Raw genomic sequence first — 26,715 nt, forward strand, 5'->3', positions numbered from 1 at the left:
AAATATACATACAGTGGACAAGCTGCTTACTTTCTAACAGAACTAAGAATTTCACCACCACCAGTCTTTGGGATGATCATCGAGATGAAACCTCAAAGAGTCACTCAGATCACGAATCCTGACTGCGGCTATTCTGATCCATCTGAGCCTGAAGTGTACAAGATGATCAATATCAGGGTGGAAGCTCAGTGGAACAATCTTCCTTCTGCTACCTGTAACTGTGCTTTAGAGCTGTCCCCAGTGCAAGAATCCCTGAATGTCCAAGATCACCAGCCGCTGAAGCTCAGTGAACTCATTTAGTAAACAATCACTGCATGAAAATAAATCTGCAGCTTATGACTTTAAACAGTCACCTTTGTATACAAATAACTGCCTGTGTAAACCCTGATGATATTTAAGTACTACGCAGCACGTGCGAGAGATTTAAATCTAAACTTCTATGCAAATAGCTGAGCCATGTGAGTTGACAGCTGAAACACACTGTCAGGGTCCCTGTGCCTACCCGGTCGGCTCAGCATGGCTACATGTTTTTATTTTCATTTTTGTTCGTGCTCTCACACCTTTACAAAGGTGTGGACCCCCTGGACCACACCTTTGTAAATAGATCACCTGCTGTGCTGTAATAAAGACTCTTGTGTTTCCTAAACTTAGAGCCTGCGCGTGAGTCTGTTCAGTCCCGTTGTGACACTAACACACTCACCTCTTCAACACTGTGTCACTGCACTGTGGAAAAGGAGACCAGCTGCAGAGCGGAGCCACAGTGAGCACTGGAAAAAAGAAAAATACATTTTATTTGTTTAATTTAATCACCATTCATTCATATTTACACAGGATTTTAGATGTGACATAATATGAGATAAACACTAACAGTGACGGCTGACCTCAGTAAGTCAGACGGGGGACTTTCAATCATCCTGCTGGTCGCCACGGTGACCAATTTATGGCCCCACGAGCCACAGAAGCACAAAGAGGAGGTCACGATTCAGAGCGAAACTCCTGCAACACACAAACAAACACGTGTGAATCTAAAGTGTTTGATGGTTTGAAAACCAGTGAAACCTCAACTGAAGAACAACAATCAGGATGCTGTGAAACTGCAAGAGTGAAATATCTAAACCAACTTAAACCACTGGGATTTTATCGTGGTGGAAGCGAAACGGCAAAAGTAATAGTGAATTCATGACAAAGTTTAAGTGAAGCGAAATGTGAAGCATAGTTTGGATCTTCTTTTGCTCCTGGTTCAATCCATTTTGGTTGGAGAGTGACAAAACCTGCAGCTTTTCAGCCCGACATATCAGCCGACAGCTCACTGATCCTGATGCGTTGGGTCCGTGCTTTGTGTTTACGTCTTTGTGCAGAATCCATTTACCTGCTCTGGTTTGCTGTTTGAGCTGTTTGGTGATTGCTGAAACTGGTTTCTGGCAAAATACATTTATATTTAAAAATCGATTCAGGATTTAACAAATCGCGCTATTCAAGCTAAAATCGGTTTTAATTGGAAAATCAATTATCGAAACCCACCCCCATTTATGAGCACAGCTGTACAGTTATAATGTGCTTAAGAGAAGTCTTGTCTCAGCCCTTGCTTCTTCATATTTTGCTTTAGAACAGCCAGACTTTGTCATTTTCTAAGTGGTATTGAGTGATATTAATCACTAAAACACACACACACACGTAACACTTTGTTTTTATTTGTGTATCTGAATCTACATGTCAATAATAAGACAATATTAAAATAGCATTTTTGTATGAATAAGGTCATTCCAGAAGAACTATTAAATGGTAAATGGCCTGTATTTATATAGCGCTTTACTTGTTCCTAAGGACCCCAAAGCACTTTACATATCCAGTCATGCACCCATTCACACACTGGTGATGGCAAGCTACATTGTAGCCTCAGCCACCCTGGGGCACACTGACAGTGCGCACTATTAGCCGAAAGCTTTAAAATTTCTTTAAAAAAAAAAAAACCCACAAAACACACGGTTGCTCAGAGCCCAGACATCAGCTTTTTTTTTTTTCAAAAGTGATAAATAGGCACAGTTTGTTTTTCTTCTAACTTCTAGGAAGTTATCAGTGGAAGGAAAAATGAAAGGGAACAGAAAATATTTGTGAAAAAAGGAAGAAGGAGAAAAAAAAGGAAGCAAATCCTCACAGAATGAGTGCAGCCAACCATTCATGTCATGTTAAAAATTCCTGAATGAATATTTAAACATACTTAAATACCTCCCCTAACCACACTCCCTGCAGGTGGCTGGTGGCATCGGTGCATCAGGGCTGGATGCTCAGGTATGTACTGGCACCCAAGCCAAGCTCAAAGTGGAAAAAGAGAGAAGTATTGATCTGACTAATCTAACCCACTGATCACAGATTACGCCTCCCCTGTAACATCTTATCTCTCTGGATGCAAAATAAGCAAAACAACAGATGTTCCAGTTTGGAGAAGAGATATATGATTATTTCAATCACACATTCTTTTTCTTTAGACGAACTTATTTCTTTTTTTTAAATTTACCAATTTTTTTTTAAGTTTATAATTTAGAGCTGAAGCCAAAGAGGGAGCTGAGGAGGACACCATGCCTTGTGTATCTGGTAGATCACAGCCACACACTCAGAAACTGTTCTCACTTTAAAACTAAGTTCAGCTTTTACCCACACTTGTGACCAAAACTAGTGCATATAATGATCAAAACTCTATTAACAATATTAAGTTTATACATTTGTAATGACATAGTTGATTCTTGTTATTTCTGCTTGGGTGAAAAAGCAGAAAGCAAAGTAGAAAACACTGCACTCAGCCAAAGACTAACAACAACCTGTACTTATATCAACAGCGTTTTATTGCAAATGCTGATTTCTCTTCTTCACACGAACAACATGAACACACAGACTTTCCCATTTCTCCTTCTTAATGTCTCTAACTGCAAACAGTAACATTAAGTATGGCCCATAACAACACTGCTGTGTGTCACAGTACAGGCAGAAAAAAGATGAAAACAACACTGTGGCACTTGGTTTTTTTTTGTTTGTTTTTTTGTTTTAAGGGCAGTTCGGCCATGATGTAAAAGCAAAAGTGAGACTTAAACCTTTATTACTTGTCTTTGATGACTTGGCAGGTTACGATGTGCTGTCGTTTTTCATTTTTTCAAAGAATAAACCACACAGAGCTCAAAGCAAGCTTAAGTAACAGTACGGTAATCAATAAGTAATCAGCAACAGCGGTTACATTTATCCCAGTTTAGTGTTGGTTTCCTAACAGAAAATTGCTCCAGCCAGTAAAACCCTTGAAAAGAAAAAGAAAACAAAAGTGGAGGCTGATGACATTAAACAGCGGAATATGTTGTAAAGGATGCGGCAGGGTAAGCACCAACTGCATGGATGCCAAAAGTGTGCAGGAAAAACAGAAAACTCCCACGCATTTGTTCTTTCTACAAAGATTCAACCAATGTCTACACTCACTCACGCTAACCTAAAAACAGGATATTGAGATAAAAATACAGACAGGATACTCTGAAGAGCGCAAAGAATAATAAGAAGTCATGAAAGTATCACAAATAATCTGATGTTTTAGAAGAATTTTAACCTGAAATTTCTGAATAATTCACTTCATGTGGATGTTCACACTTTTTTTTTTCCCCATTAAAGGTGAACACTCAGCCTTTCAATTATTTATTTTTGGACACGACAAATGAGCACACAGGAAGGTAGCAGAAGAGAAGGGGGATGCATTCATTTTCACATTCTGTCTCTACAATAACAAAATTCATTAAAGACTTGTTGCCATGCTGGAATCAGGCAAACATACATACATATCTTCCATAAAGCTTTAAATTATACTTAAGTATGTGCAATGACATAATAAGTGGAGAATGTGTTGTAAAGGACCATTGGTTAAAAAAAAAAAAAGCTATACTATTGCTATACAAGTATAGCAATAGTATAGCAATAATTTGAAGTGGGTTTATTAAACACACTGCAGTGTGGAGAGAAACATCCCAGCCAAAACACCAGGGTGATCTCTGACATTTGGCCACCGCCCTCACATCTTATACACACACACAGACACTCAAACAAAGAACAATCCACAGCACATCAGATATCCCTTCAGTCCAGCTCATCCTTGAACCTCCCACTCTAAGAAAAGTCTCCTCCCTTGAGCAGGGTGCCTGGATGTCTTACAATGGGCCCTCTGTGAAGGTGCAATAAACACGGGGCCCACTTGTGATTACACTCTACATGCAGGCATACAACTGGTGTCAGGAGTCGTCTTCCAATACTAAAGTGAGAAAGTGATATTACTGTTACTAATATGACACGGTTAAAATATCTGATTAATACATCAGAAAGAAATCTGCAACGACAACCTCACATTTAAAAAAACAATTGCCACAACTATCTGCAATGATCAATATTAGTTCAATAATCACACTTAGAATACAAATATAATTTTTTAAAATGCTTATTACGAATTATCTGTGCATTTACTGAGCACTGAATTATTATTAATATCAATTATGTCTACGCCATCATAATGTCTGTTATCAGCAGCACAGAGGAACCAACCACATCCAACTGGCATGTCTGCATCGCCATTAGTCTATAATAGCAGACTACACCAGAAACATGAATGACAGCAGCTCATCCAGATCTTATCCATCACAGTTCACAGATTACCATCTGTAAATCCCCAGATGTGAATGTAAATCCTGAGAAGAAGCGAGTGTTGTGAAAGGCATAAGATCATCAGTCCTTTGGCTGCATCACTGAAGTTAGAAACATTTACAAGCGCAGCTAGTTTATTAGTTTAAAATGAGTGTTTAAACTGGGCTTTATGAGCATTGTGTTAGCAATAACTGCAGGTGCCTAACACATCTGTCGTAGAAGCACCACAAACATTGCAGTAGATACATTGATTCATGCGCATCTCTTATGGATGAGTCAGTTTAAGCCGCCAACAATAGTCAATTGCCACAAATATAACATAATAGCTTTAAAGATATTTGAATTGGCAAAGAAGAACTGGATTCATTACAGTAACACTGAAAAATAAAGTAACTTTCAACAAGTAAGTCACTTTTAACGGATGTGCACACACGGCGATGTTCACCAACATGGTGTTCCAGCGGAAATCCTGCACCGACGCCGGTAACGGGACTGCCGACGGCCGACACTCTGTATCACCTGACTGGTTCTTACATGGAGACTTTTCCTTAACTCTGCGCAGGCGAAGAAGGAAGATCAGGAGGGATATTTCTGCTACAGCCAAGATGAAGACGGAGAATAAAGAGAGGGGGATCCATTTATCGTTAGGCTGAAGGTCAAGAAGAGAAGCAGGGATCGCCAGCAGCGGTAAGTAGCCCATCATCTCCTTTTACAGCCGGGTTTCACATTAGAGCAGTATGACGACCAATTACAAAATTAAAAAAATAAAATAAAATCGATGTCCTCTTGTGATTGAACTCGAAATAGTATTTTCGGGGTAACAATTACAGTCGCACTTTCGAGACAAACCACTAACACGCATCGTGATTACGTGATGAAGGAGAATCACTCTCTCGGACAGTAAACTGATCCCAAAGGACGCTTTCGCCGTCTCGTCCACACGAAGTATTTTGCAGAGCAGCCGTGGAAGATTTTCTGGAAACAGAAGTAATTCGAGTTTCTTCCTCTCAAAATATTATTTTGACTTTAATCTCAAAATCATCAATCGTATATATTTTACTCCTACTACTCCTTGTCGCGCTGTCTTAGGTATAATAGGATCATTTTATTATATACACATCAATCGTCAATATTATATATTTTTTATTAATGTGGCCCTAGTACTCCCTCGTATAGGATCATTTGATTATATACATGTCGTTTTATAGTCAGCACCTACGCGTGTGTTAATTGCGATCGTGGTTCTTCAGAACTGCGAAGAAATTGGGAAATCGAGCTTGATGCAAATAATGAAATAAAATTAATAAAATTTGCAAATTCGTCCCGTGAAATTATGTGAAAAATATTTTTAATATTCCCAGGAAAGCTGCGGCTGTGGTGTGTAAAGGCCTTTAGACTGCGGAGGCAAAGCAAGAGAAGAACAGGAGGCACGATATGTACACTGAGGATGCAGGAAAGGCGCTTCATACAAGCTGTGGCACTAAATATTCAATGAATGTCTGCGTAATGAATAATTACTTCAGTAATTCACGATAAATATTCTTCAGTCTACCTGCAGTCCTTCTGTTAACACTGTTATGTAGTCCCGCAGTGCTCCACCATGGAGCCTCCGTCCAAATAAGAATTCAACACAAAAAACGAAATCACATCACGCGTGTTTTAAATTTAAAAAAATAATTTGAATTATTTTTTATCTGGGACACATTTGAGTTAACGCTATTATCCAAAGTTTCAAAGATCACAGTGAGCATTAATATCGCTGAATTCATGTTTTAGGTACAAGTTATGTTCGTGCTGCAGCTTCTTGTTTGAGGCCTGCGTGTGGCCCACGGGAGAAACCTCGGCCTCCTTTCCTCTCTGCAGGAAATCCAATCACTGCTGCAGCTTGAAATAAGTTCATGCAATACAAAATTCTACCCTTATGCGTGTATTGCTTCAGTTTAAAGTTCAGGTATATGTAATTTACGTCTACTTCCTATGTTCCTTCTGACATTTTCAAAGCAGGCTCCTTACTTTAGGTTTAACACGTTTGACGGGAAGTTATTATTTCATGCCACTGCGCCCATTCAGCCACTCGTATAGTACATAATATATAAGTATGAATTTTATTTCAATAAAAAAAACCTATGAATGTGCAGATTACAGTTGTTGTTTCCAGACAAACTGCTCCTATACTGTAAATCAGAGGTCCCCAAACTTTTTTGAGCCACGGACCAGTTTAATGTCCGACAATATTGTCACTGAGCGGCCTTTAAGGTGTCGCAGATAAATACAACAAAATAAAATCACACGGCCAAGACAAAAACTGTGGTTTTTCATTCATTCATTCATTCATACATACATACAAACAATACACAAATTCACTGTGTAATTGTGTAACTTTATTAGCAACGTCACGCGGAGATGACAATAAAGTTTACTTTGACTTCAGCAGCGAGCAGGTCCACCGAGGACTCTCGCGCTCACCTTTCGCGTGTAGAATTTCAAAAAAACAACAACAAACAAACAAACATCGGTGTAAATTATAAGTAAATTATAAGTCTGTATCATAATGTCTAGTGTTTTCGTGTTTGTTTTTATTTTGTTTTTCTTTTTCTATGGAAACACTTTCCATCACTTTGCTATTAAAACTTTTACGAGATTGATGAAAGCATGTGCTCTTTTTTTCCCCTTTTTTTACTTCCTCAAGGAAGTAATCAGTGGTAAGAAAAGAGAAAAAAAGGAAACAAATGGAATCTGAAAAGATCTACTTCCCAAAAAAACTGTCTAGGAAAACTCTGAGTGAAAGCCAAATCTTTGACATACAAACATGCTCATTAAGTGGGTTGTTGGTGGTAGGACCAATTTCACCTTATACACCAGCACTAACTTGGACTTTGAGCCCCTGTTAGTGACCAAATTAACATCTGAGCGCTCAGACTCACTGCAACAATGTTACACTCATATCTCAACCACGAGCAGCAGGAAAAATAAATAATGGCTTATATGTATATATAAATAAACATGTAATACTTATTGTTGCAAGACAAAAAGCATCAAGGTTGGTGAACAATGTGCCAAATTTCTTCATTTTCTATCAAAAATGCTATAGTGTAAACTTGCCTTGCAGTCAGACTTTTTTCCATCCATCCATTCGCTTCCGCTTATCCTTTTCAGGGTCGCGGGGGGCGCTGGAGCCTATCCCAGCTGTCGTAGGGCGAGAGGCGGGGTACACCCTGGACAGTTCGCCAGTCTGTCGCAGGGCCAACACACAGGGACAGACAACAATTCACACTCACATTCATTCACACATTGTGACAATTTGGATTATCCAATTAACCTATCCCCACAAGCTGCATGTCTTTGGACGGTGGGAGGACCCACGCAAACACGGGGAGAACATGCAAACTCCACACAGAAAGACCCCGGCCTGATGTTGGAATTGAACTCAGGACCTTCTTGCTGTGCGGCAACAGTGCTCACCACCGTGCCACCGTGCTCTAACCACCGTGCCACCGACTTTTTTCCAACATTATTTTTATCCAGTATCAGAGTTTTATGCAGTCGTCATAGTGTGTGCAGCACACTACTGTGATGAGCAACATGACTCTGCAATAAACACTTACAGTAACCTAAAAACAAGACACGGAGATAAGATTAGAGACAGAATAAGGAAGGATACACAGCAGAGTAGGAAGAAGAAGAAATAGTAGTAGTCCTCTAGTGTCACTCTCACATAATCTAATGTTTTTAAAGATTTTTAACCTGGAATTCCTGAATGATTCAGTTCAGTACTAAGGGTGGCATAGGTTTGTTAGCCTATTAGCCTTACAACAGGCAAAGCAAATAATATTTGTATAGCAATAATACAATGTTACCTGAAGTGCAGGTGTTGCTCTCCAAACTGCAGCATGTACACAAGGCTGCACATTAACTGGGTATTAAAGCATGCCATGCCCAGGCAGAGGAGGGTGATGACCACCAGCAGCAGCAGGACCCTCAGAAGCCCAGGTCCTCCACAAACTCCTGCCTTTTAACTCCTCAGTTAATAATCAAACTGCTCAGAGAAAATCAGCACCACCAGGAAGACGCAGGGCACCGAACTCAAACACAAACAGAGCCATCAGTAAAAATACTGGTGACTGCTCGCCTGCTGGGGGGACAACAATACCCCATCAGCCATAACCAGACCTGGGAACATTAGTTGGAGCTTTAATGCATTAAAGGTTTTGGTTTATTAAGGCTTTGTCATTTAACTGACAGCACATTCACCAGGGAGACCAGGTTTCACTCACACTTTCACTGACCATATGCATCATTTTAACTTCTCTCTGAGAATTCAGATTAATCTCTCACTTTTAAACTTTTATACAGAATGTATTTACAAGTTTTATGAACATACATTTTTGGAGTTATGACTGTCTCTGTAAAAACTGTTTTGACTTCATAATTTTAATCAAAATATAGATTAAAACTAGATCATATTCACACCCTGTAAAACATCTGGTACAGCGAGTGTCCTTTAGATTTTATCAACTTCCTGTACAAGATGGTTTGCATGATAACTAGTGCATGTGTTGCAGAACTACAGCATCTCTGAAGATGACAGAGATTTGTCACTCACTCACTGTGACTAATCAAATATCCCCTCTCGAGTACCCGTCCTTTATGACACTAAGAAGAGGATCATCCTCAGTTGATCCTCAGGATAAATAAAGTATTATAAATCAGTCCTGAAGTTGATGTCAGGCTGCTGTTAAGAAACTCTCATCAGTTCATGAGGCAGGCAGCATCAGATAAAAACTCAAATGGGGTTTTGTGTTTACTTGTACATGAATGAACTGATGCTCCTCAGCAGTTTATGCAAATAAAACCACATTTTAACTGTGTGTGAATGCACAGTATGTGCCAGCACACAACAAAGAGGTAATGCATAAATAGACTGAAGTCACTCAGCTGCACAGCACTTAGTGAATGTTCAAAATGTCACTAAATCTGCCCAATTTCATGTTAATGTGATGTTCAAACTGTGAAGGATTCCTATCCATCAATAGTGTGTCTGTAGTATATGCAAATAACTTTCCCTTCAGTATTCACTCCACTGCAATGACAGAATCGAGCCAATCAACCTGTGTTTCACGTTTCAACTGCACGTTTTGGTTAAAAGTGAAACAAAGAAATGTTGAAAGAGGAAACAGAGAAAGGAAGACGAAACTTCTTAAATGTTGCGCTGTTTGAAATTCTGCAGTAAAATTGCAGCTTTCTAAACCTAAAATGATGTTTTTAATTTTCTGAGATGAAAACTGAAAATTCAAGTGGCTGATTGGATTTCTCTAATTAACAACATCAGATAGACACACTTAGACATTCCAGTCTCTAAAGACTAACTGGGTGGGATTTACTACAGAACTGGTGAGCGTAAAGCAAAGCATATGAACGATGCATGAGTGTAAAATGAGTGGAGTAACTGGTTAAATATATTTGATGGTGTCAGTCACGTGCACTGGCTCACTTGTCTTCGAGGCAGGCTGTTATTTGAACCTTAACATATTTGAGACTGTTTTGATTACAGGGATGTGGTTACATGGTGACAGAGCAAAGTGACTGCTGTCACTGACTGCGATGACAACACTTCCATCTGTGTACTTTCCACCCTTAGATGAATAGTCAGAGTGCAGATCATTGAACTTCTGCAGCACTCCTCACTTATCTTCCTCCAGTGCAGTTGTTTTGCTTTTGTATTTTTTACATCCTTTACTGATCTCTGTCATTGTTTCCGACTGAAGCAGGTGTTAAAGTACTTTCAGTATGAAAGCAAACAGACTGGGAGAAAGAAGAAAGTAGGAAATCAACATCGAGACCTCGGAGGTGGTTTCAGGTTTTGTTGGGCCAGTTAATGCAAAGAAGGGACACATACTTAAGAACTGAATCTCTTTAACAGTTTCATTTCTCTTTGTAACACTGTTGTTCTAGGGGATGGTATCGCCTTCATGGCCATATGATACGGATGTTTGTGCATTACATTCCCTGTATGTGTCTGCACATATACTTGGCCAATAAACACGATTCTGATTCTGACATGCAGGCAGCGCCACTGTGTGGCTGCAGACACCGTCAGATTCAGCTGAGAGATCAAAGTGGGCTCCATCTGTTGTTATAGACAGAGCTTTCCTGCACATTTACATGACCCTATTAAGCTTTTTGATTTAACAGAAATAAAAGGTAAACGCACAGATTTCAGTCAAATAAAGCAGCACTCACTCACTGCCTTCACTGTAAACTACCCCAGCATATTCACATAATCATATCACAGCGATTCATGTAAATTCTAGTGAACAGCTGATTAACATGAAGCTCCATCTATATATGCAGAACAACACATTCAGGAGAACGTGAAGAGCAGACTGCAGTTATTTTGGGGGTTTTTTTTTAACAAATTATTACTAAGCATAAACCCCAAGCGAGCGTCGTTTGACTCCACGTGTTATCTTTCAAAGGAAGTCAGAAGAAATTCACAGTGACTCTCTCGCTTTAGTGCTGGACTTGATAGTTTGATTAAGGCTGTGTCATATTATACCACCCAATATAATAGCAATTTCCTGATGTTGTAAACCTGCTCAACATTTGGCAATAAAACCCTTTGATTCTGATAAACTTCTATGTGATTAAAAAAGTGTCACATCACAATATTAATGATATAGTGACACTGTGCCACATGTTCCTTATCCTGCACAACACGACACAAGTACAGACGCGTGTTGGGACGAGAGCAGCGTGTCGATTTTGTAGCCAAGAAGATGCTGCTACAATAGTGTGAAAGTGGTTTGGTGAGAAGAGGTCAGACGCCAACAAAAACACAATACTTTACACATCTGAGTATTTTGCAAAATACTGACATAACTTTGACCTGCCAACAAATTTGCATTAAAATGATCAGCATCAGTTTTACAGTCGGGATCACCTCAAAGAAAGAAATCAATGGTTTCTGAATTTGGGTCCTTCCTGGAAATGCTCAGTTCATCGAGAGATAATGTGAGTGTTTGAATGTGACTGAAAGTGGAAAAAAGTGAGGGCATTAACTGTCTGAGTACAACATTTGAGTTCAGTTCAAAGGCATTTTGTTCTGACTGTCACAATAACATCAGTGGGGCCTGGTGACAACGTCTGACTCACTGCTAGTGCTACATTTTAAAATTATGGTATCTAAGCTCACTGTTGCAGCTACTTCAGAGCTTTGTGTTCCACTTGGTAATAAAGACACAGCACTACTGAATATATTTAAGATAACAGCGATAAGAGTAACTGTTAGATTTGTATTGTTGATTGTCATTTATGCTTAGAAATATTTACTTATATATGCTTAGAGTTTTGTAATTAGTTGTAGATTGGTAGAGGTTTTGATCCTTGATAGTCTGCAAACTTTGTGTGTATTAGACAGCACTTTGGGAGCATGAGAGGTCATACCGTGTCTTATTGTTTTATGGTAGGATTAACGTAGCTACGTCTGTTCTAGTCTAAGTGCTCTTTGTTTAGATGAACTGCAGGACTTCCTCACCGTGTTATCTAGGATGAACCATCTAGGGTGAGGGGGAGGCTACCCTCTTCCTGACCAAGGATGTTTAACCCTTTGATCAGCAACACACACACACACACACGCATACACACAGGCAAGGTACTCTTTGTTTGTATGTAGACGTCGTATGTTAATGAACCTATGCATATTCATGTAACCTCAATAAAAGGGCAGTGTTACAGGAGGACGGACGAGACCAACTGGAGTCAAGCGGTTGTCCGGTTCTCTCCCGTGCACGAGTAACATGAAGAACTTTGCCTATTTGTGTCTTGCTTAGCAGTGTAATTATATTGTCTTAACGTTCCAGCGAATAGGTTTATGCTACAAACCTAACAGTAACAGTGTTGTCAACAGTGAGAAAGTGAGAGCATGGACCACAATCGTCTGTGGTAAATAATGACTAGACTCAGAACTGATCAGTCAAATAAAAATGACTGTAAATAAAGGAGAACTCTGAGGCTGAAATAACAGGAGTGCTGAGTATCATTGCCCAACACACTCACTGAGGCTCAAGTAATAAAAGTGTGGAATCAAAGGTGACATGAGAAGGACCAACAAACAAGAAACAGAAGACGACGGGTGGAAAACAAGGACCGCGTCAGCCCCACATGACAAACACACTTCTTCAGCATCCATGGGATACTGCCAAGAAATGATACTGCGAGTGCCGACATGCAGCAATGATAGAAAAACTTTTCTAATGAAAGCCGAGAACATTTCAGATGACACGAGGGACAATGGAACTAGTTTAAATTAAAGAGGTTAAAGCCGACTTATTACCCAGCAGACAAGGCTGTGTGTGAGATTCTGTCCTTTAGTGAGGTTAACCTCTGCTGTCTTTCTGCTAGCTGCTTACATTCATTTGCTTCTCTCCCACCTGCTACCCTCACTTACACTACACAACAAATCTGTATGACAACTGGACGACAATGAAGTATTTATTTTGAGGCAGCGCATAAACTACAGGGGGAAACCGCTGACACTGTTGACTCAAAGCTAGGCCGCTCTTTGTGAATATCATACAAGGCAAATTACAAAATACAGTCTGACAGAGTAAGCTTACTTTTTCTACATGCAGTGACTGCTCACGAAAACCGTTAACCAACAGCCTCATTTTACAGACATGAGTCATGATTTGAGTGTGCTTTATGGGCCTGAATATCTGAATGAATGACTTCAAACACTCAAAGCTACTTCAGTTACACAAATTAGCATGTGAATGACTCCCTGTGTAAACACCATCAACACTGATAAAAGAAAACACACACTATATTTAACAAGTCACTGAGCTTCACAAAACAAAGTAAGTTCTGCAGCAGCCAGTTTGAGCCAAGCTTTAACCGTCAGACTGATGACCTCACATTTGACTCTCGAATAGTTTCCAATACAGAGCTGGGCCCTATTTCAGGAAGCCAGTTTAGAAAACTCAGAGTGAAAAACGATACTCAGGGTTGAGTAACCCCGAACTGTCCAACTCGGAATATTCGGTTTCAGAAAGGCTGATAACAATTAGTTCAGTCAACGCGGAGTTGCTTTAACCCCAAGTTAAGCGCGCGCACGAGGATACATAAAGCCCTGATTAGTGGAGCACAGATTAAGCGAGTCACCATGGAGACGGAGGGAAAGAAGGCGCGGTCAATGTAATTTTACAGCGCTTGACACCGAAATTCTGATGGCAGCATATGCCGATAACATGCAAATTTTGCGGAAAAAAAGTAACACAGCCTCAGCTGCAAAAGAAAGGGAGCATGCATGGCAAAACATAGCCGACAGAGTCAATGCGTGAGTGTTAATATAAACATTGATCTAGGGATTTCCACCCATTTAACACGTTATTTATTATATTTTATTTTTTATTTTATACATTTTATTTTGTGATGTGATGTGAGCACAAGTGCAACCCAACAGGCCCCAAACGTGCCTGGCAGCAAGTAAAAATGAAATATAAAAATATAGTCCAAACAGGTAAGGTGTAATTGTATTATGAGCCATAGTGCTTGGTCTGTTTGTCCCATGTAAATCAATTGCAGTTAGAGGCTACATTAATTTTCTTTCTGTAAGCACTTATTGAAATTATCTGAGCACATTACAAGTACATATTTGCTTACTCTGTATGCTCAAATGTGACCCGTTATAGCCAACAGAAAAAAAGCGGAGGCCCGAAAAACAGGTGGGGGGTCCTCCACCACCACCACTCTCAGAGCCTGGCCACTTGGCTTCCACATTTGTGATAATGTTGGCAGCATCACATATGATCTTCACAGTGCAGAGAACACAAATTAGCATCCATTACTATAATGGAATAATTTGTTAGTTTGAAATGCTACAGGGAACTATGTACCTTTACATTAATGCTGTGGAAAGACTTCCTGTTCACATAGTCTCCTTCATTTACTGAAGGAGCAATGATTGGAATGTGAGTGCCATCTATACAGCCAATCACGCCTGGGAACCCTGAAAATAAATGTAAAATTTAAGTAGTAGTCCAAGTATCACCACATCATAAATTAAGTTTTGGTCATCCTGATACCTGCAATTTTGTGGCATCCCTCTTTGATAAATCTTGTGGGTCTGTGACCGGGGAACACCACAAACGAGTACAGGAGACGTTTCAGTGCAACTGTAACATTCCTGACTGACCGACAGACGGTAGCCTTGGAAACGTGCTCAGCGTCACCAATATTATACAGAAAGCTCCCGTTTGCAAAAAAACCGAAGTGCAATACAAATAATATGTAATGAACTGAGAGCATGTCCGCGATGTGTCACATGAGCAATATTAGGCCTGAGGATGTTATTCAAATAAATTATAGATTGTGCTGAAAAACGGTAACGTTCACACAGGAAATCATCAGGAAATGATAAAATGTCCAAACGCGCTCTAATCACTCTCTCCCGGCAGAGAGCTCTGCGGAGTATTTGGGCTTCAACATCTACTGGCTCTTCAAGGAAGGGACACGCCATGTCTGACACTTCCTACAGTCAGGTTTCCGACACAGTGTCACGGACCGCCGGGGCAGACCGTGTGGAGTGAGTGGAGGACCCAAGAGCAAACAGAGGTGAGGACACAAAACCGGACTTAACAGAAGGCGAGCCTTTATTTAGGGCCGAAAACATAAGGAACAAGGCAGCAAAGGAACTGAGGGAAAACCTGAACATAGACTGGGAAAACTATGGCTAAACAAGGTACAAACTAGGACTAGTTGAGGCTGGGGAACTATGACAAGGGGTAGGGGAGATAACACAGACGACGCGACACAGACTACATGAAACACAGAGACTAAATACACAAGAGGGATGATCAGGGGAAGTGGCCACACATGGGAACACAGCTGACACAGATAAACATAACAAGACATGGCAGGAGTAAACAACACTGACGGGAGACTGTCAAAGTAAAACAGGAAGTACACAGAGGTGCAAACAGGAGGAGAGAGAGAGAGCACGGGCATAGTGGGCTGGGGAAACATGGAATAAAACATAAGGAGAGACGAGGGCTCACAGATACACAGAGGGGCACACAGGGGGCAAAAGCCACGAATGGAAAACACTAAGGGAACAACACAAGAGGGCAACTCAGAAAACATGGCCTAAAATAAGGAACGAAATACAAAAATACAAAGAACTAAGAATACTGGGCCCACATGGCCCAGGACCATGACACACAGAGGCGGAGACAGTCAGGGTTAGTTGAAGTAAACCTGCTAGGGGGCAGGTTAGCTTCACGGAGTGTGTCGTCATAGTGACTCACTCAGGCTTCATCTGAACTCGCTTTGTGAAACCGAAAACCCAGAGTTTTCGTTAACTCACGGTATACTTAGTCAGAGTTTGCACTAAACCGGCTTCCTGAAACAGGGCCCAGTTCATGAATCAGTCGATGACTGCAAGAAGTTTTGTAGTTTGTAGGTGTTTGTGCTGATATGTTGTTTGGTTTTCCTCAAATGGTCCCCTGCATCACGACCATACGTCTCCACACCTGTCCAACAGACACTGTTGCACAAGTCTTGTGGTTTGTTCAGATGTAACTTTGCTAATCTAATAAATCAAGATTTCAAAACACAAAAACATATTAAATGTTTAAACTGAGAAAAATAACCACTTTATATGTGAAATGTAAAGCGAACACGAAGGGCAGACAGCAGTTATTGGCTTTCAGAGAAAGTACTGTGGAGACGACAGACTTGTTTTCACTGCCTGAGGTGCAAACACCGCTGAGAGCAACCAGACTGTGACGGCGCGTGAGCAAAGAGAAACAAGCAGGCAGTGAATGTGAACCAAGTGCCAACAAATGCACACTTCAAACAAAGAAGGGTGTTGTTCATTTGTTTGACTATTTATTCAGTATTTATTTCCTATATTGTTTTAAATAATATCACAAATTTATTGAAATATCCTCATAAAACCTTCAGGCTATAACGCCCTCCGCTAAATCTAAATCACTGAGAAATCAATCAGTAGCCAAAAAGACGACGCCTGCTTGACGCCCTTTATGATTGATGATGGATTTTGTATTACAAATTTCACTGACACAGTTCATCAAAAGAGAGACAGATTTCTTACCAGATGTTGATCGTCAGCCTGCTGGACACTCTTAAGTCAGTATCAGAAGAATCCAGCGTACCTGCATTAATGAACAAAGAGGTCAAATGTGAAAAGCTTTCCTAAATACTGCAACTAAAGTCCTCTGTCTAAAACAGAAACTGCTGAGTAATCTCAGTATTGGTCATAACTCTGAAGTGTGCCGAGCAACATAAGTGTTTGCAGGATTTGGATAAGTGGGAAGGTGTGAATGCTTTATTAGGTTAGATGGAAATTCCCACACACTCTTACATAATCTGATTTTCTCTGAGTTTAGAATTGAAACATTTAATCACTCAGTCAGTAATGAGCAAATATTCCTCTCTTTTCTTGGCTGACAGTTTTGCCATCACATTAGCAAATAATCCTTTCACTCTTGTCAGTGTAGTCGTATTGCAATGCCTTACTTAAAAACAGAACATCAATCAAGGAAATAATCTGCACATTAATCTGTGAAAAAAAAAATGGCAGCTGCACCTCAAATAACCCTAAAAAGCCACCAGAAGGTTCTCAGTTATAGCTGAGATACGCCCTCTAGTGGCCATGTGCGTGTGTGCTACCACAGCATGTTTATTCAGTGACTAATCCGAGAGGATTACAATATAGTTGTGTGGGATAAGGCTCAATGAATTAGAAACGACTGTAAAATGTTTAGTGCGCTCTGTAACAAGAAAGAGCAGAAATCATTAGATCTGTGAATGACTGCTGGCATGACAGCAGTTTTACAGTCAGGATCACCCCAGTTAGGTCTCTGAATCTGGGTCTTTGCTGGTAAGGGTTACTGGTTCATTCAGCGATAATATGAGTGCTTGAATGCGGGGCTCGCAAAATCGCTAGCCCGACGTCCCGGGGCTAGCGATTTTTCCAGTCGGGCTACCAAAATCTATCTCTGCCCTGCCCGTCGGGCTATGGTAGGAAGGAAAAATATATGTCAATGCTTTTGCATTCTTTCAGAAATGTAGCTGGGTAATTATGTCATTGGCATCGGTGAGCCACTGTCAATATGTGACATTTGAATTTGCGCTTGTTTTTTGCTTTCACTTTGCAATCGTGCGAACTGTGTATAGAGAGCGACAGCACTGATCTGTGAGTGATGATAATTTGTGCACCAATTCCTCTGACATAGTCTTATCAGTCGTTAGCTTACTATGCAAACATGACAAGTGAAATCTCCCGCAGCTTAAACATGTGAGAGGTTGATCGCGCAGAGAATCGCTGAGCTTATGTGAGTGCGTGTGTAAAAGCAGCAGGATTTATATTTTAGTTCTGCTGAGCCAAATAAGACAGGTCAGGGTGAAGAAGTGACAGCCAAAGAAAAGCTTACCACAAAACGGAGAAGTTATGACAAATCAGACTATAAGGCAAAAAGAAAGTGCAGCTTTATGGTTTCATGGACAAAAGAATTTCTGTGGCTGCAATATGACGAGCTAAATAACCAGGGCTGCACATAAGTGGTCCGCAGGTGCGCATTCGCTGTCAAAATAAAAAACACGCACAAGATAAGAAGTTGCAATGCGTGTTTGCGTACATAAGATTTTCTGGAGGAGGACAGACATTTGTTTAGAACTCTTAAAGATGTCGAAGAAGCTCATTTAAGCAATTACTTTGGTGTTCCTCCACCTCCAAAGAAATGTCAGAAGGAGTCCGAACCACAAAAGAAGCGCGTATTCTCGGAAAAGTGGTTGCAGGAGGTGAGCTGGCTTCAAACAAATGATGAACGCACAGAGATGTGGTGCGGAATGTGCCGTGAAAATCCCACTCTAGCGGACAAAAACAGTATGGACGCAAACGCGCGCTGCAACTTCTTATCTGGTGCGCGTCTTTTATGTTGACAGCGAATGCGCACATGCGGACCACTTATGTGCACCCGTGTAAATAACATAATGTTCTGCCGGGTGTGTTGTTGGTTTTCTCTCGATTTCTGAGTCGACAAGCGCCTTTGTTACTGGGACCAGTCATTTTAAGAAAGGCCCCCATTAGAACCCATGAGAAATGCAAGAAATGCATTATTGCTCAGTCTGCAATATCTTTCCCAGAACAAACACCAATTGCAAATAACATACTAAAAATAAACCTGAGAAATCAGTTTAGAACAGCGTACTATGTTGCAAAGAGTGAACTACCACTGGCAAGATTTAGCAGTCTTTGCAAACTTCAAAAAGCAAATGGCCTAGATCTTGGTTCCACTTGTTTCTTACCTGTGACTTCAGTGGAAATTTCAAAATCAGGATCTGACACAGACTGATTCATGTCCTACACAGTTCTTACAAGTTCATAGAAATTTCTGTTCAATTAGAACCAAGTATTTGAGTTGATGATTGTAATTTTTATACAATGTTGTAATTTGTGTTTCAACAATTTTTTGATTAATGTTTTGTTTCCGTTACAATATTATACTTTAATGTATAATATTGTAAAGGAAACAAAACAGGAAACAAAACATCCATCAAAAAATTGCTCTTTTTTATTCGGGCTACTTAAATTTATTTTCGGCTACCAAAAACTGAAGAGTTCCTGCCCGAAGGGCTACCAGGGATTTTGAAATTTTGCGAGCCCTGGAATGTAACTGAAACTGGTCTCTGCCACTCTCTACACTCACTTCCACTGCATTCACAGCAAAACTGTCAGACAACTGATCAGTACATCAGACAGAATAAATATCAGGCTGGCCGTCTGCCAGCTGAATCTCAATGGACTCATTCAGAGGCTCAATGACACTAAACTAACGCTAATCTACTATTGAATGACTTGAACCACTCAAAGCTACTTCAGTTACATTGTGCGAGTAATTTCCTGTTTAAACACCATCAACACTGATAAAAGACGACTCACACACACACACACTCTGCATTCAGTGAAGCAAACAAGTCATTCAGCTTCAGTGACCCGTGAAGCCTCAAACCTCAAGCAGTCACTCGAGACTTCTATGCTGGGGCAAGAACTAATGTGATGTTATCTCTGAGTACTAAAATGTTTGTTTCACATTGAGTTTCACAAGTAAACTTATCGAGACAACAGCGCGAACCACAAATGTGTCCTGAACTTGAGGTTTTGCAGTCAGAATGTTTACCAAAGGAAGCCAGAAAAAGAAAAAGTCTTAATGTGACACAATGTGACAGCTTTTGTGATGTAACACTTGAATTCACTCACACATGGAGGAAACAACCCTAAATATTACTTCTGAATAACATTTCGTTTTAATTGCATAAATGCACAATTTCAATGTAAAATGATGTCAGTTTTACTTGTATACAGCAGATAAACTTTCCTCTCCTGCTGCCAATTCAGCACTTTATTTATGAAAAAAAGCTTTATGAAATAAAGCTTAATAACAACAACAATAGAAAAATAGGGGGATTTGTGAGTATTACTAAATCTGCAAGACCATCAGACTGTGTATACTGTAAGACATCTCTAACATTTGTGTTTGTCTCTATCTTTTGTGTGCTCTCAGTCACTGTTGTGCTATTTTTAACTGATCTTAATGGTGATCATCTATCAGCTGTTTAATAGTTTTTCAGCCTCTCTTTATAACTGGATGAGAGCCATATAACCACATTTAAAATAATTTTTTTGGGCATTTTACTCGATGGTGTCAGATTAAGTCTTCATTCAATCACACATCTAACCCCACTGACGCATCATCATATTCCCCTTCACCTGTTACTCTTCACTTGTACAGATTTGTTCTCTCACTTTGATCATTAAGCACCATCGCAATCCTTAACTCTACCAAAAAACACATACTTTCAGTACTGTATTTGATTTTATCATAAAATTCTTTATCAACACATAGCAGTTGTGAAAACAAAGTCATTGTCGTTCTGCAGCAGCCAGTTTGAACCAACATTTAGCTGTCAGATGGCCTCACATCTGACTCTAGAATAGAGGGGGGAAGAGCCCAGCTCAGGAAATTCACCACGCTTCACAGAAATGAGGTGAATTGAAGCAGGCGGATTTGCTGAGCCGTCAGTTCCTGGAAAACTAGCAACTTTGCTCAGTGTCTTCCATTTGTGAAAAATTGCAATTATTGTTGTCAAACTTTTGTTTCTATCAATCTAGTCATTATGATAATTTTATTATTAATGTATAATCATCAGCTCTGCAGCACAGACACAGACGTGAATGAATAAATCTTATAAATCAGGATTTTAGAAAAAAAGAATCAATGTTAAATGTTTAAAGTAAGAAAAGTAAACATTTTAAGAAAAATAACAGCTCATTTAAAATTTGGTGCCAGCATCATGTCTTCTCTCCGCTATGCTCTGGGTGGTTATAAACTGACTCCACGGTTCAGTGTTTTACCAAAGGAGATATCAGCATGTTGTCTGGAGGAGATGGGACTGAACCTTGTGATTCGTAGACGACCTGCTTGACCTGAGGCTCTGATCTTTGAGATCTAGTCACATTCCTTACGAGTATTAATGCTACTCTGCACAGACAAAGGGGGTTTCCATGCGCAAGGTGTAATATCTACGCCATGTATTAAGACAGCTGCTGACAGCTTATACAGCAGCTCGGGGAGAGCAGACTGTCTGCCAGCTGAAGCTCAGTGTATTCACTAAGTGGATCAGTGAGATAACGTCTTCATTAAAAAACTCGTGCGATGGGATGTTACTCAAGTTCACACGTCTGTGAAGGCAGACAAGTGAATACTTTTTAGGCAGTGTGGTGTATGCTCTTCCGCTGCCACACCCTGCCTTGTCTCGTGTCTTTAGACTCATTTGTACAATGTTGGACAAACACCATTTGTGTATTTTCATGGTCAAAACAAACGTAACTTGAGTTCTGGTCGCACACAGGAGAGAAACCCCCAAAGAAAAAGCCATATTTGTACTCGTCGACGTAGTCTGCGCAGGCTACACCAACTTAGCATGCTATAAGGCCAACATGCTAAGCCTAGTCCTTCCTTTAGAGTTGCCTCGTTTTCCATTAGCTGTACCTTGTCTGAGCAGTTACAATAACCCGGGGGACGTGTCAACAACTTCACACTTGCTGGATATCCATGAGAAACCGTGAACATTGTAGCTAGCGTCAGGGAAGCTAACGAGTTACCTGAACGGCTGGAGTCCTCCTAAATCCAGAGTGAAGAAAAAGATCCTTACTAACTTTCCCATGTCTTTAACTAACTTACTTTACAGACCGATTATATAAATAATTTTTCTATTTGTATTTATCTTTTATTCAGCTTCCTCCGTTACCCTTTATCTTAGTGAGTTGTAAGACGAGAAAGAAAAGAAAGCAGGAAATGCACGGGGGAAGCGGGTGTTGCGGCGAGCAGTGTGTAGTGACGTAGGTTTTCAAACCCACACAGCTGTGAGGTTGTAAACAGACGCAGGATTAGCCTTGCGGACATAAGCTGGTGATACCGTAGAGCTTTGATGGGACGAAACGCTAACCACCGTTATAAAGCGGAGAGCAGGGCATGGCTGAGACGTCTGCTCAGGGTAAGTGTTGACCCGGATGATCAATGAGATACGGTCGGTATTTATAAGAAAAGTGACAGCTGCTGTTCCCCTTTACATTAGTTCAGCAACTAAAGAACGACGAAAGGAGGGAAGAGGACGTGTGGGGAAGCTGTCTGCTCGCCGCTGGATTTTTCTTTTCTTTTTTATATTTCATTCTTCTTGCTACTGGCCAGGATTGCTTTATATTATGTTTCTATAGCAAATACATTATAATTAACTTCGCAAAGTTTTATTCTCTACTACCTTGGCCCGCCCTGCTCTACCCCGCTTAGAAGGAGTTTTCTCTTCCGAAAGGACCCTTTACGCGTTGAGCTGGATTTAAGTCCCTTCACTACCACTCGGACAGGATGATACGGTTACCATTTTCTGCAGCTGTTCTTCTAGTTTTTATCAGCCAGGTCTTTGGAGACTTGATCCAGGCGAGTGTAGGGGATGATGTTAAGTTTGTACTCTCAGATGAGTGCATGAAGGGACACGGGGCACTGAATCTACACCTGAAGGACCGCAGCATTCAGGTGGTGGCGTCTCTTCATGGTGACTGGGAGCCGGGGCGAGCTTACACTGACCGGGTGACTGTAAGCAGCGATTTTTTAAAACTGACAAGTGTAGATTTAAATGACCAGGGCATGTATGACTTTACATGCAAGAAGAAAGGGAAGCTAGAGCTCACTGATCTGCAAGTATTCCTGCCCTCTGAAGTTGTTGCAGATGAGGGTGAGGATGCTGCACTGCCGTGCCGCTCCATCACAGCAGGTCAGAGGGTGAAGTCTGCGCAGTGGAGGCGAGACGGAGAGGTGGTGCTGGAGCTGAATCCTCCCCAGGTTACTGAGGGGAATGGCTTTGAAAGCCGGGTATCAATATCATCAGACTGGTACCAAAGGGCAGACCTGTCCCTCACCATAAAGCGAGTTCACCTGAGGGATCGAGGCGTTTATTTCTGTGACGTGGACAAGACGGAGCGACACAGCTCAGCTGTGCGCCTGCGAGTTCGAGAGATCGTCCCTGAATCCTTGACCAGCACGCTAAAGCCTACACTGATGGTGAGTACATTGCCTCTAAATGTGTGTGTTTTATTTATTTTTACACGTGACTCCAAAGTTACAAAACAGCGTGATTGGTGTTGTTTGTTCGTCTTTCTGTTGCGCATTCGGATTTAATTTCTACTGGTCACACTTTCACGGCGAAGTGGTTAGATATAGCTTTATATACAAAGCCTTACTGCCTTGAACACAAGTGACTTTCGCTTCATTTCAAAGGCGCAGCTTACTTTTCTGACCCAGACTGGGAGTGATGAGGTCAGACCACGTCTTCAGTGCTGACTTGGTGGGCCCTTGTGTGGTCAGCCACAGATCTTTCCATGAAGGGATTTATTTATTTATTTTTTGGCAGAGATGCTGACTTATTTTAACTCTTATTCGCTTGACAAAGTAAGATTTGGGGGCAGTCCCAAAAGGATCCAGCAGTATACAGTTTTAGTTTTTTATTAGCCACAGACAGATGTGAATGGGATATCCAGTTAAAACTTACAAACTGCAGTGACCAACATTTCTGTCCTGTCTTCTTGTCCTCGCTGGACATGGACCATGTTCATGTTCTTCTTTACAGCAGCCTTTTGGATCCTCTGATATCTGATGCCTGATAAATTCAGACCGTGTACACACAAGTGTTGGTGGGGAACGATCACAATGTGGAGAAGACACAAATTTGAGATCCATCAGCAGTGGTTATGGAGAACTCTGCAACAGCAAAGAGGAGGAGGAGGCACTGAAGAGGGCAGATAATCAGATTTTGATCAACAAACAAACTGAAATCAAACTGCTCTTGAGAATGGGATTTTTATCCTGTTCCAACTTCTTGATAATAGTCAAATAAAATTATAAATACTTTAAAAAATATTCTGCTGTTGCTCATATTTTATAATTGTTAAACCAATTTACTTATTTCTGTTATTTAATAGATGTTGATTTCAACATCTATTAAATGACAGAACACTGTTCGTGAAACACATTCAGCCTGCAACAGGGTGAGACAGACCAACACGTTCTGAGATAGACGAAGAGGAAGTGAAAGGATGGAGTCCCATGCTGACACTATGAGTCAAACATAATGTAATATTTCTTACAAGTCTGAGTGTGTCAGAAACCAGTGCAACCATGTTACCCACATTATTAGAGGAAGACAAAATTTCTGTTCCTTTATTTATAGAACTACATCTGTCTTTGATTTTCACAGTCCATCCACAACTCCTTGTTTTTCCGAGTAAACACAAAAACACTGATTTTCAACCCTGTTCAATGAAAGACGGGCATTATAAACATGTTAAAACCATGTCAAATATTGTTAAACAGCATTTTCGTGCCTCACAGAGCACCTAATCTTCAGTTAAAACTAATATATCCTTTGAGTGCAGGACGGTGGAGCAGTCCTGAGGTCAATCCCATCAGGCCAGTGTCTTACCTATAGGTGCATATTCATTTTCAAATCTGCACACAGTAGCTGAGTGTCTCTTAATTTATTGCAGGCCCAACTGGTGGTGAAGCTGCTCGCTCAGGTGTGGATGCAACCTCCAAATCATATCAGGGAAATTTACAATACTGCTATTTATGCTGATATGTAAAGAGTAAAAAAACAAAATCAAAGTGTTGAAAAAGTAAATCACATCATCACATCAGTCTTCTTGTCCACATCAGTCACAGTTCTGTCAAGTGAGGCGAAACTATCGAGGCTTTGACGCATTTGTTTACTCTTGAATCAGCTCGTATTTCCTCTTCGCGTGCTTTCATATTCTGATGACACTGCAGAGCGTCTTATTTGTCTCAATCAATAAAACAAGTTTGTTGTTTCCAGTTGTCATACATATTTGCATTAATGTACATGTACTGCGCTTTGCTGGCGATTGGTGAGGCCATTATCATTGGAGCCCCACACTCTGAGACTTTTCTCGGCTTGTCTCACAGTTCTGTGCGTTAATGAACATAAATGCATGTCGCTATATAACAGATAATGCGATATGATACTTTATATTATGTAAAAATGTATACCAGTAACATAAATGCAACCCATTTTTGCAACATGTCATATGACATCACTACTGACACATATTTAGCCTGCCACAGGAAGAGATTCAGTATTAAGACACCACATAAAGAGCAACGTGGTGCCCCCCGATTGAATAGATAACATCATTACGGCTATATGTCAGACCTGAAACAGCTTCATGTAAAGTTCCATGAATCTGATCACATTTCTGCTCTTGTATCCTCTGCAGCCAACACAGACGACTTTAGAAGTAAGCGGACTGGGAACTCTGGTCGCTGTCTGCATCACAGCTGTGGTCTTTTTGGTTTGCGGCCTTGTGTGTGGATGGCTCCTGAAATCTCACTGCTCCACGTACTTGTCACGTCTTCTCCGACACTTTGGACCCGGAGATGAACGACATGATGTAAATGGGGCGTCGGAGCCTCTGAGCCATCGTCCTCCTCTGCAGATGAATGGCCACCATCCATCAAATACGTCCCAGGCAGACGTCTGAAGACTTTTAGGATCAATACCTGGCAACCTTTAACTTATTAATGCGCTTCAGCTTATTAATGTGTGCAGTTTATAATTATTATTATGATTTTTTTACACCGATTAAAGCTTTTGTTTCCTGTCTTAATTTACTTTTTTCTTATTTTTCTAATATCTTGCTTCAGCTGTGTGTGATTAAATAAACAGTGTGCTTACACCACTGCCTGAGTGAGGTGACACACGGTCACCTTCAGTGCCTTCAGGCCTCACAGGCCTGAGTGCGTTCACGGTGAAGTTTTTCACGGACACTTCGTGGTTCGCCTGCTCCATCAGGCCTCGGCTTAGGTTAAGAGTTCCTCCTTCCAGACGGAAACACGTGGTTTGACAAATGAAAATAAATTATGTAAAGCCAGGCTCACCTTCTTTTCCTATTAGAATCCATTTTATAAACGTCAAACGCATGATTCTGCCATTAAACAATACACATGAATACATTTTTAGGCCACAGTGCTTCTTGGATTCATTTTAATATTTTTAAACGTATGTTTACATTTATTTTTTGTTAAATAAGAAGCAGAAATTAGTCCACACCTCTCAGAATCTAATGAAGCAAACCCTCTCGCTCTCCACACAAACATTTTCTGAGGCGGATACAAAGAAGACAAATTGTTCGGTAATTTTTACATCAGCATTTATTTATTTATTACTATTTAACACAAATCACTGCATATTTTTTCTCTTTGTATTTTCCGACAGAATTCGGATTAAATGATGTAATGATTGCTCACATCCACCAAAGTGTTTAAGGTCAAATTAATGATTCACTGGTTGAAAACTGACAAAACGCGGTATGATCGTTATGTGTGGTATTATCAACACACAGAAAAGACTACATTGATAACATTATGTCCTATTTCATCACTGACTTGATCGGAAAGTCAGCAT

The 26,715-nt window shown here is 40.5% G+C and overlaps 1 protein-coding gene and 1 long non-coding RNA gene across 2 annotated transcripts; one reads left to right on the forward strand and one right to left on the reverse strand.

Annotated features, from left to right (window-relative positions):
- Positions 1–874: 874 nt before the first annotated feature.
- Positions 875–22,054, reverse strand: LOC146635892 (uncharacterized). Its single transcript, XR_014905475.1, has 3 exons — positions 21,848–22,054; positions 16,775–16,835; positions 875–996 (listed from the first exon to the last, which is right to left on the reverse strand). It is a non-coding gene; the product is annotated as an uncharacterized LOC146635892 (long non-coding RNA).
- Positions 22,055–22,607: 553 nt separating this feature from the next.
- LOC146635893 (uncharacterized) lies at positions 22,608–25,792 on the forward strand. Its single transcript, XM_085350653.1, has 2 exons — positions 22,608–23,300; positions 25,529–25,792. Exons 1-2 carry the CDS (start codon positions 22,608–22,610, stop codon positions 25,790–25,792), a joined length of 957 nt encoding a protein of 318 aa, XP_085206779.1.
- Positions 25,793–26,715: the final 923 nt, after the last annotated feature.

The sequence above is a fragment of the Diplotaxodon limnothrissa genome, linkage group LG3, assembly GCF_057381915.1.
Source record: "Diplotaxodon limnothrissa isolate DT_005_m linkage group LG3, D_limnothrissa_male_GT1.1, whole genome shotgun sequence".
Taxonomy (NCBI): Eukaryota; Metazoa; Chordata; class Actinopteri; order Cichliformes; family Cichlidae; genus Diplotaxodon; species Diplotaxodon limnothrissa.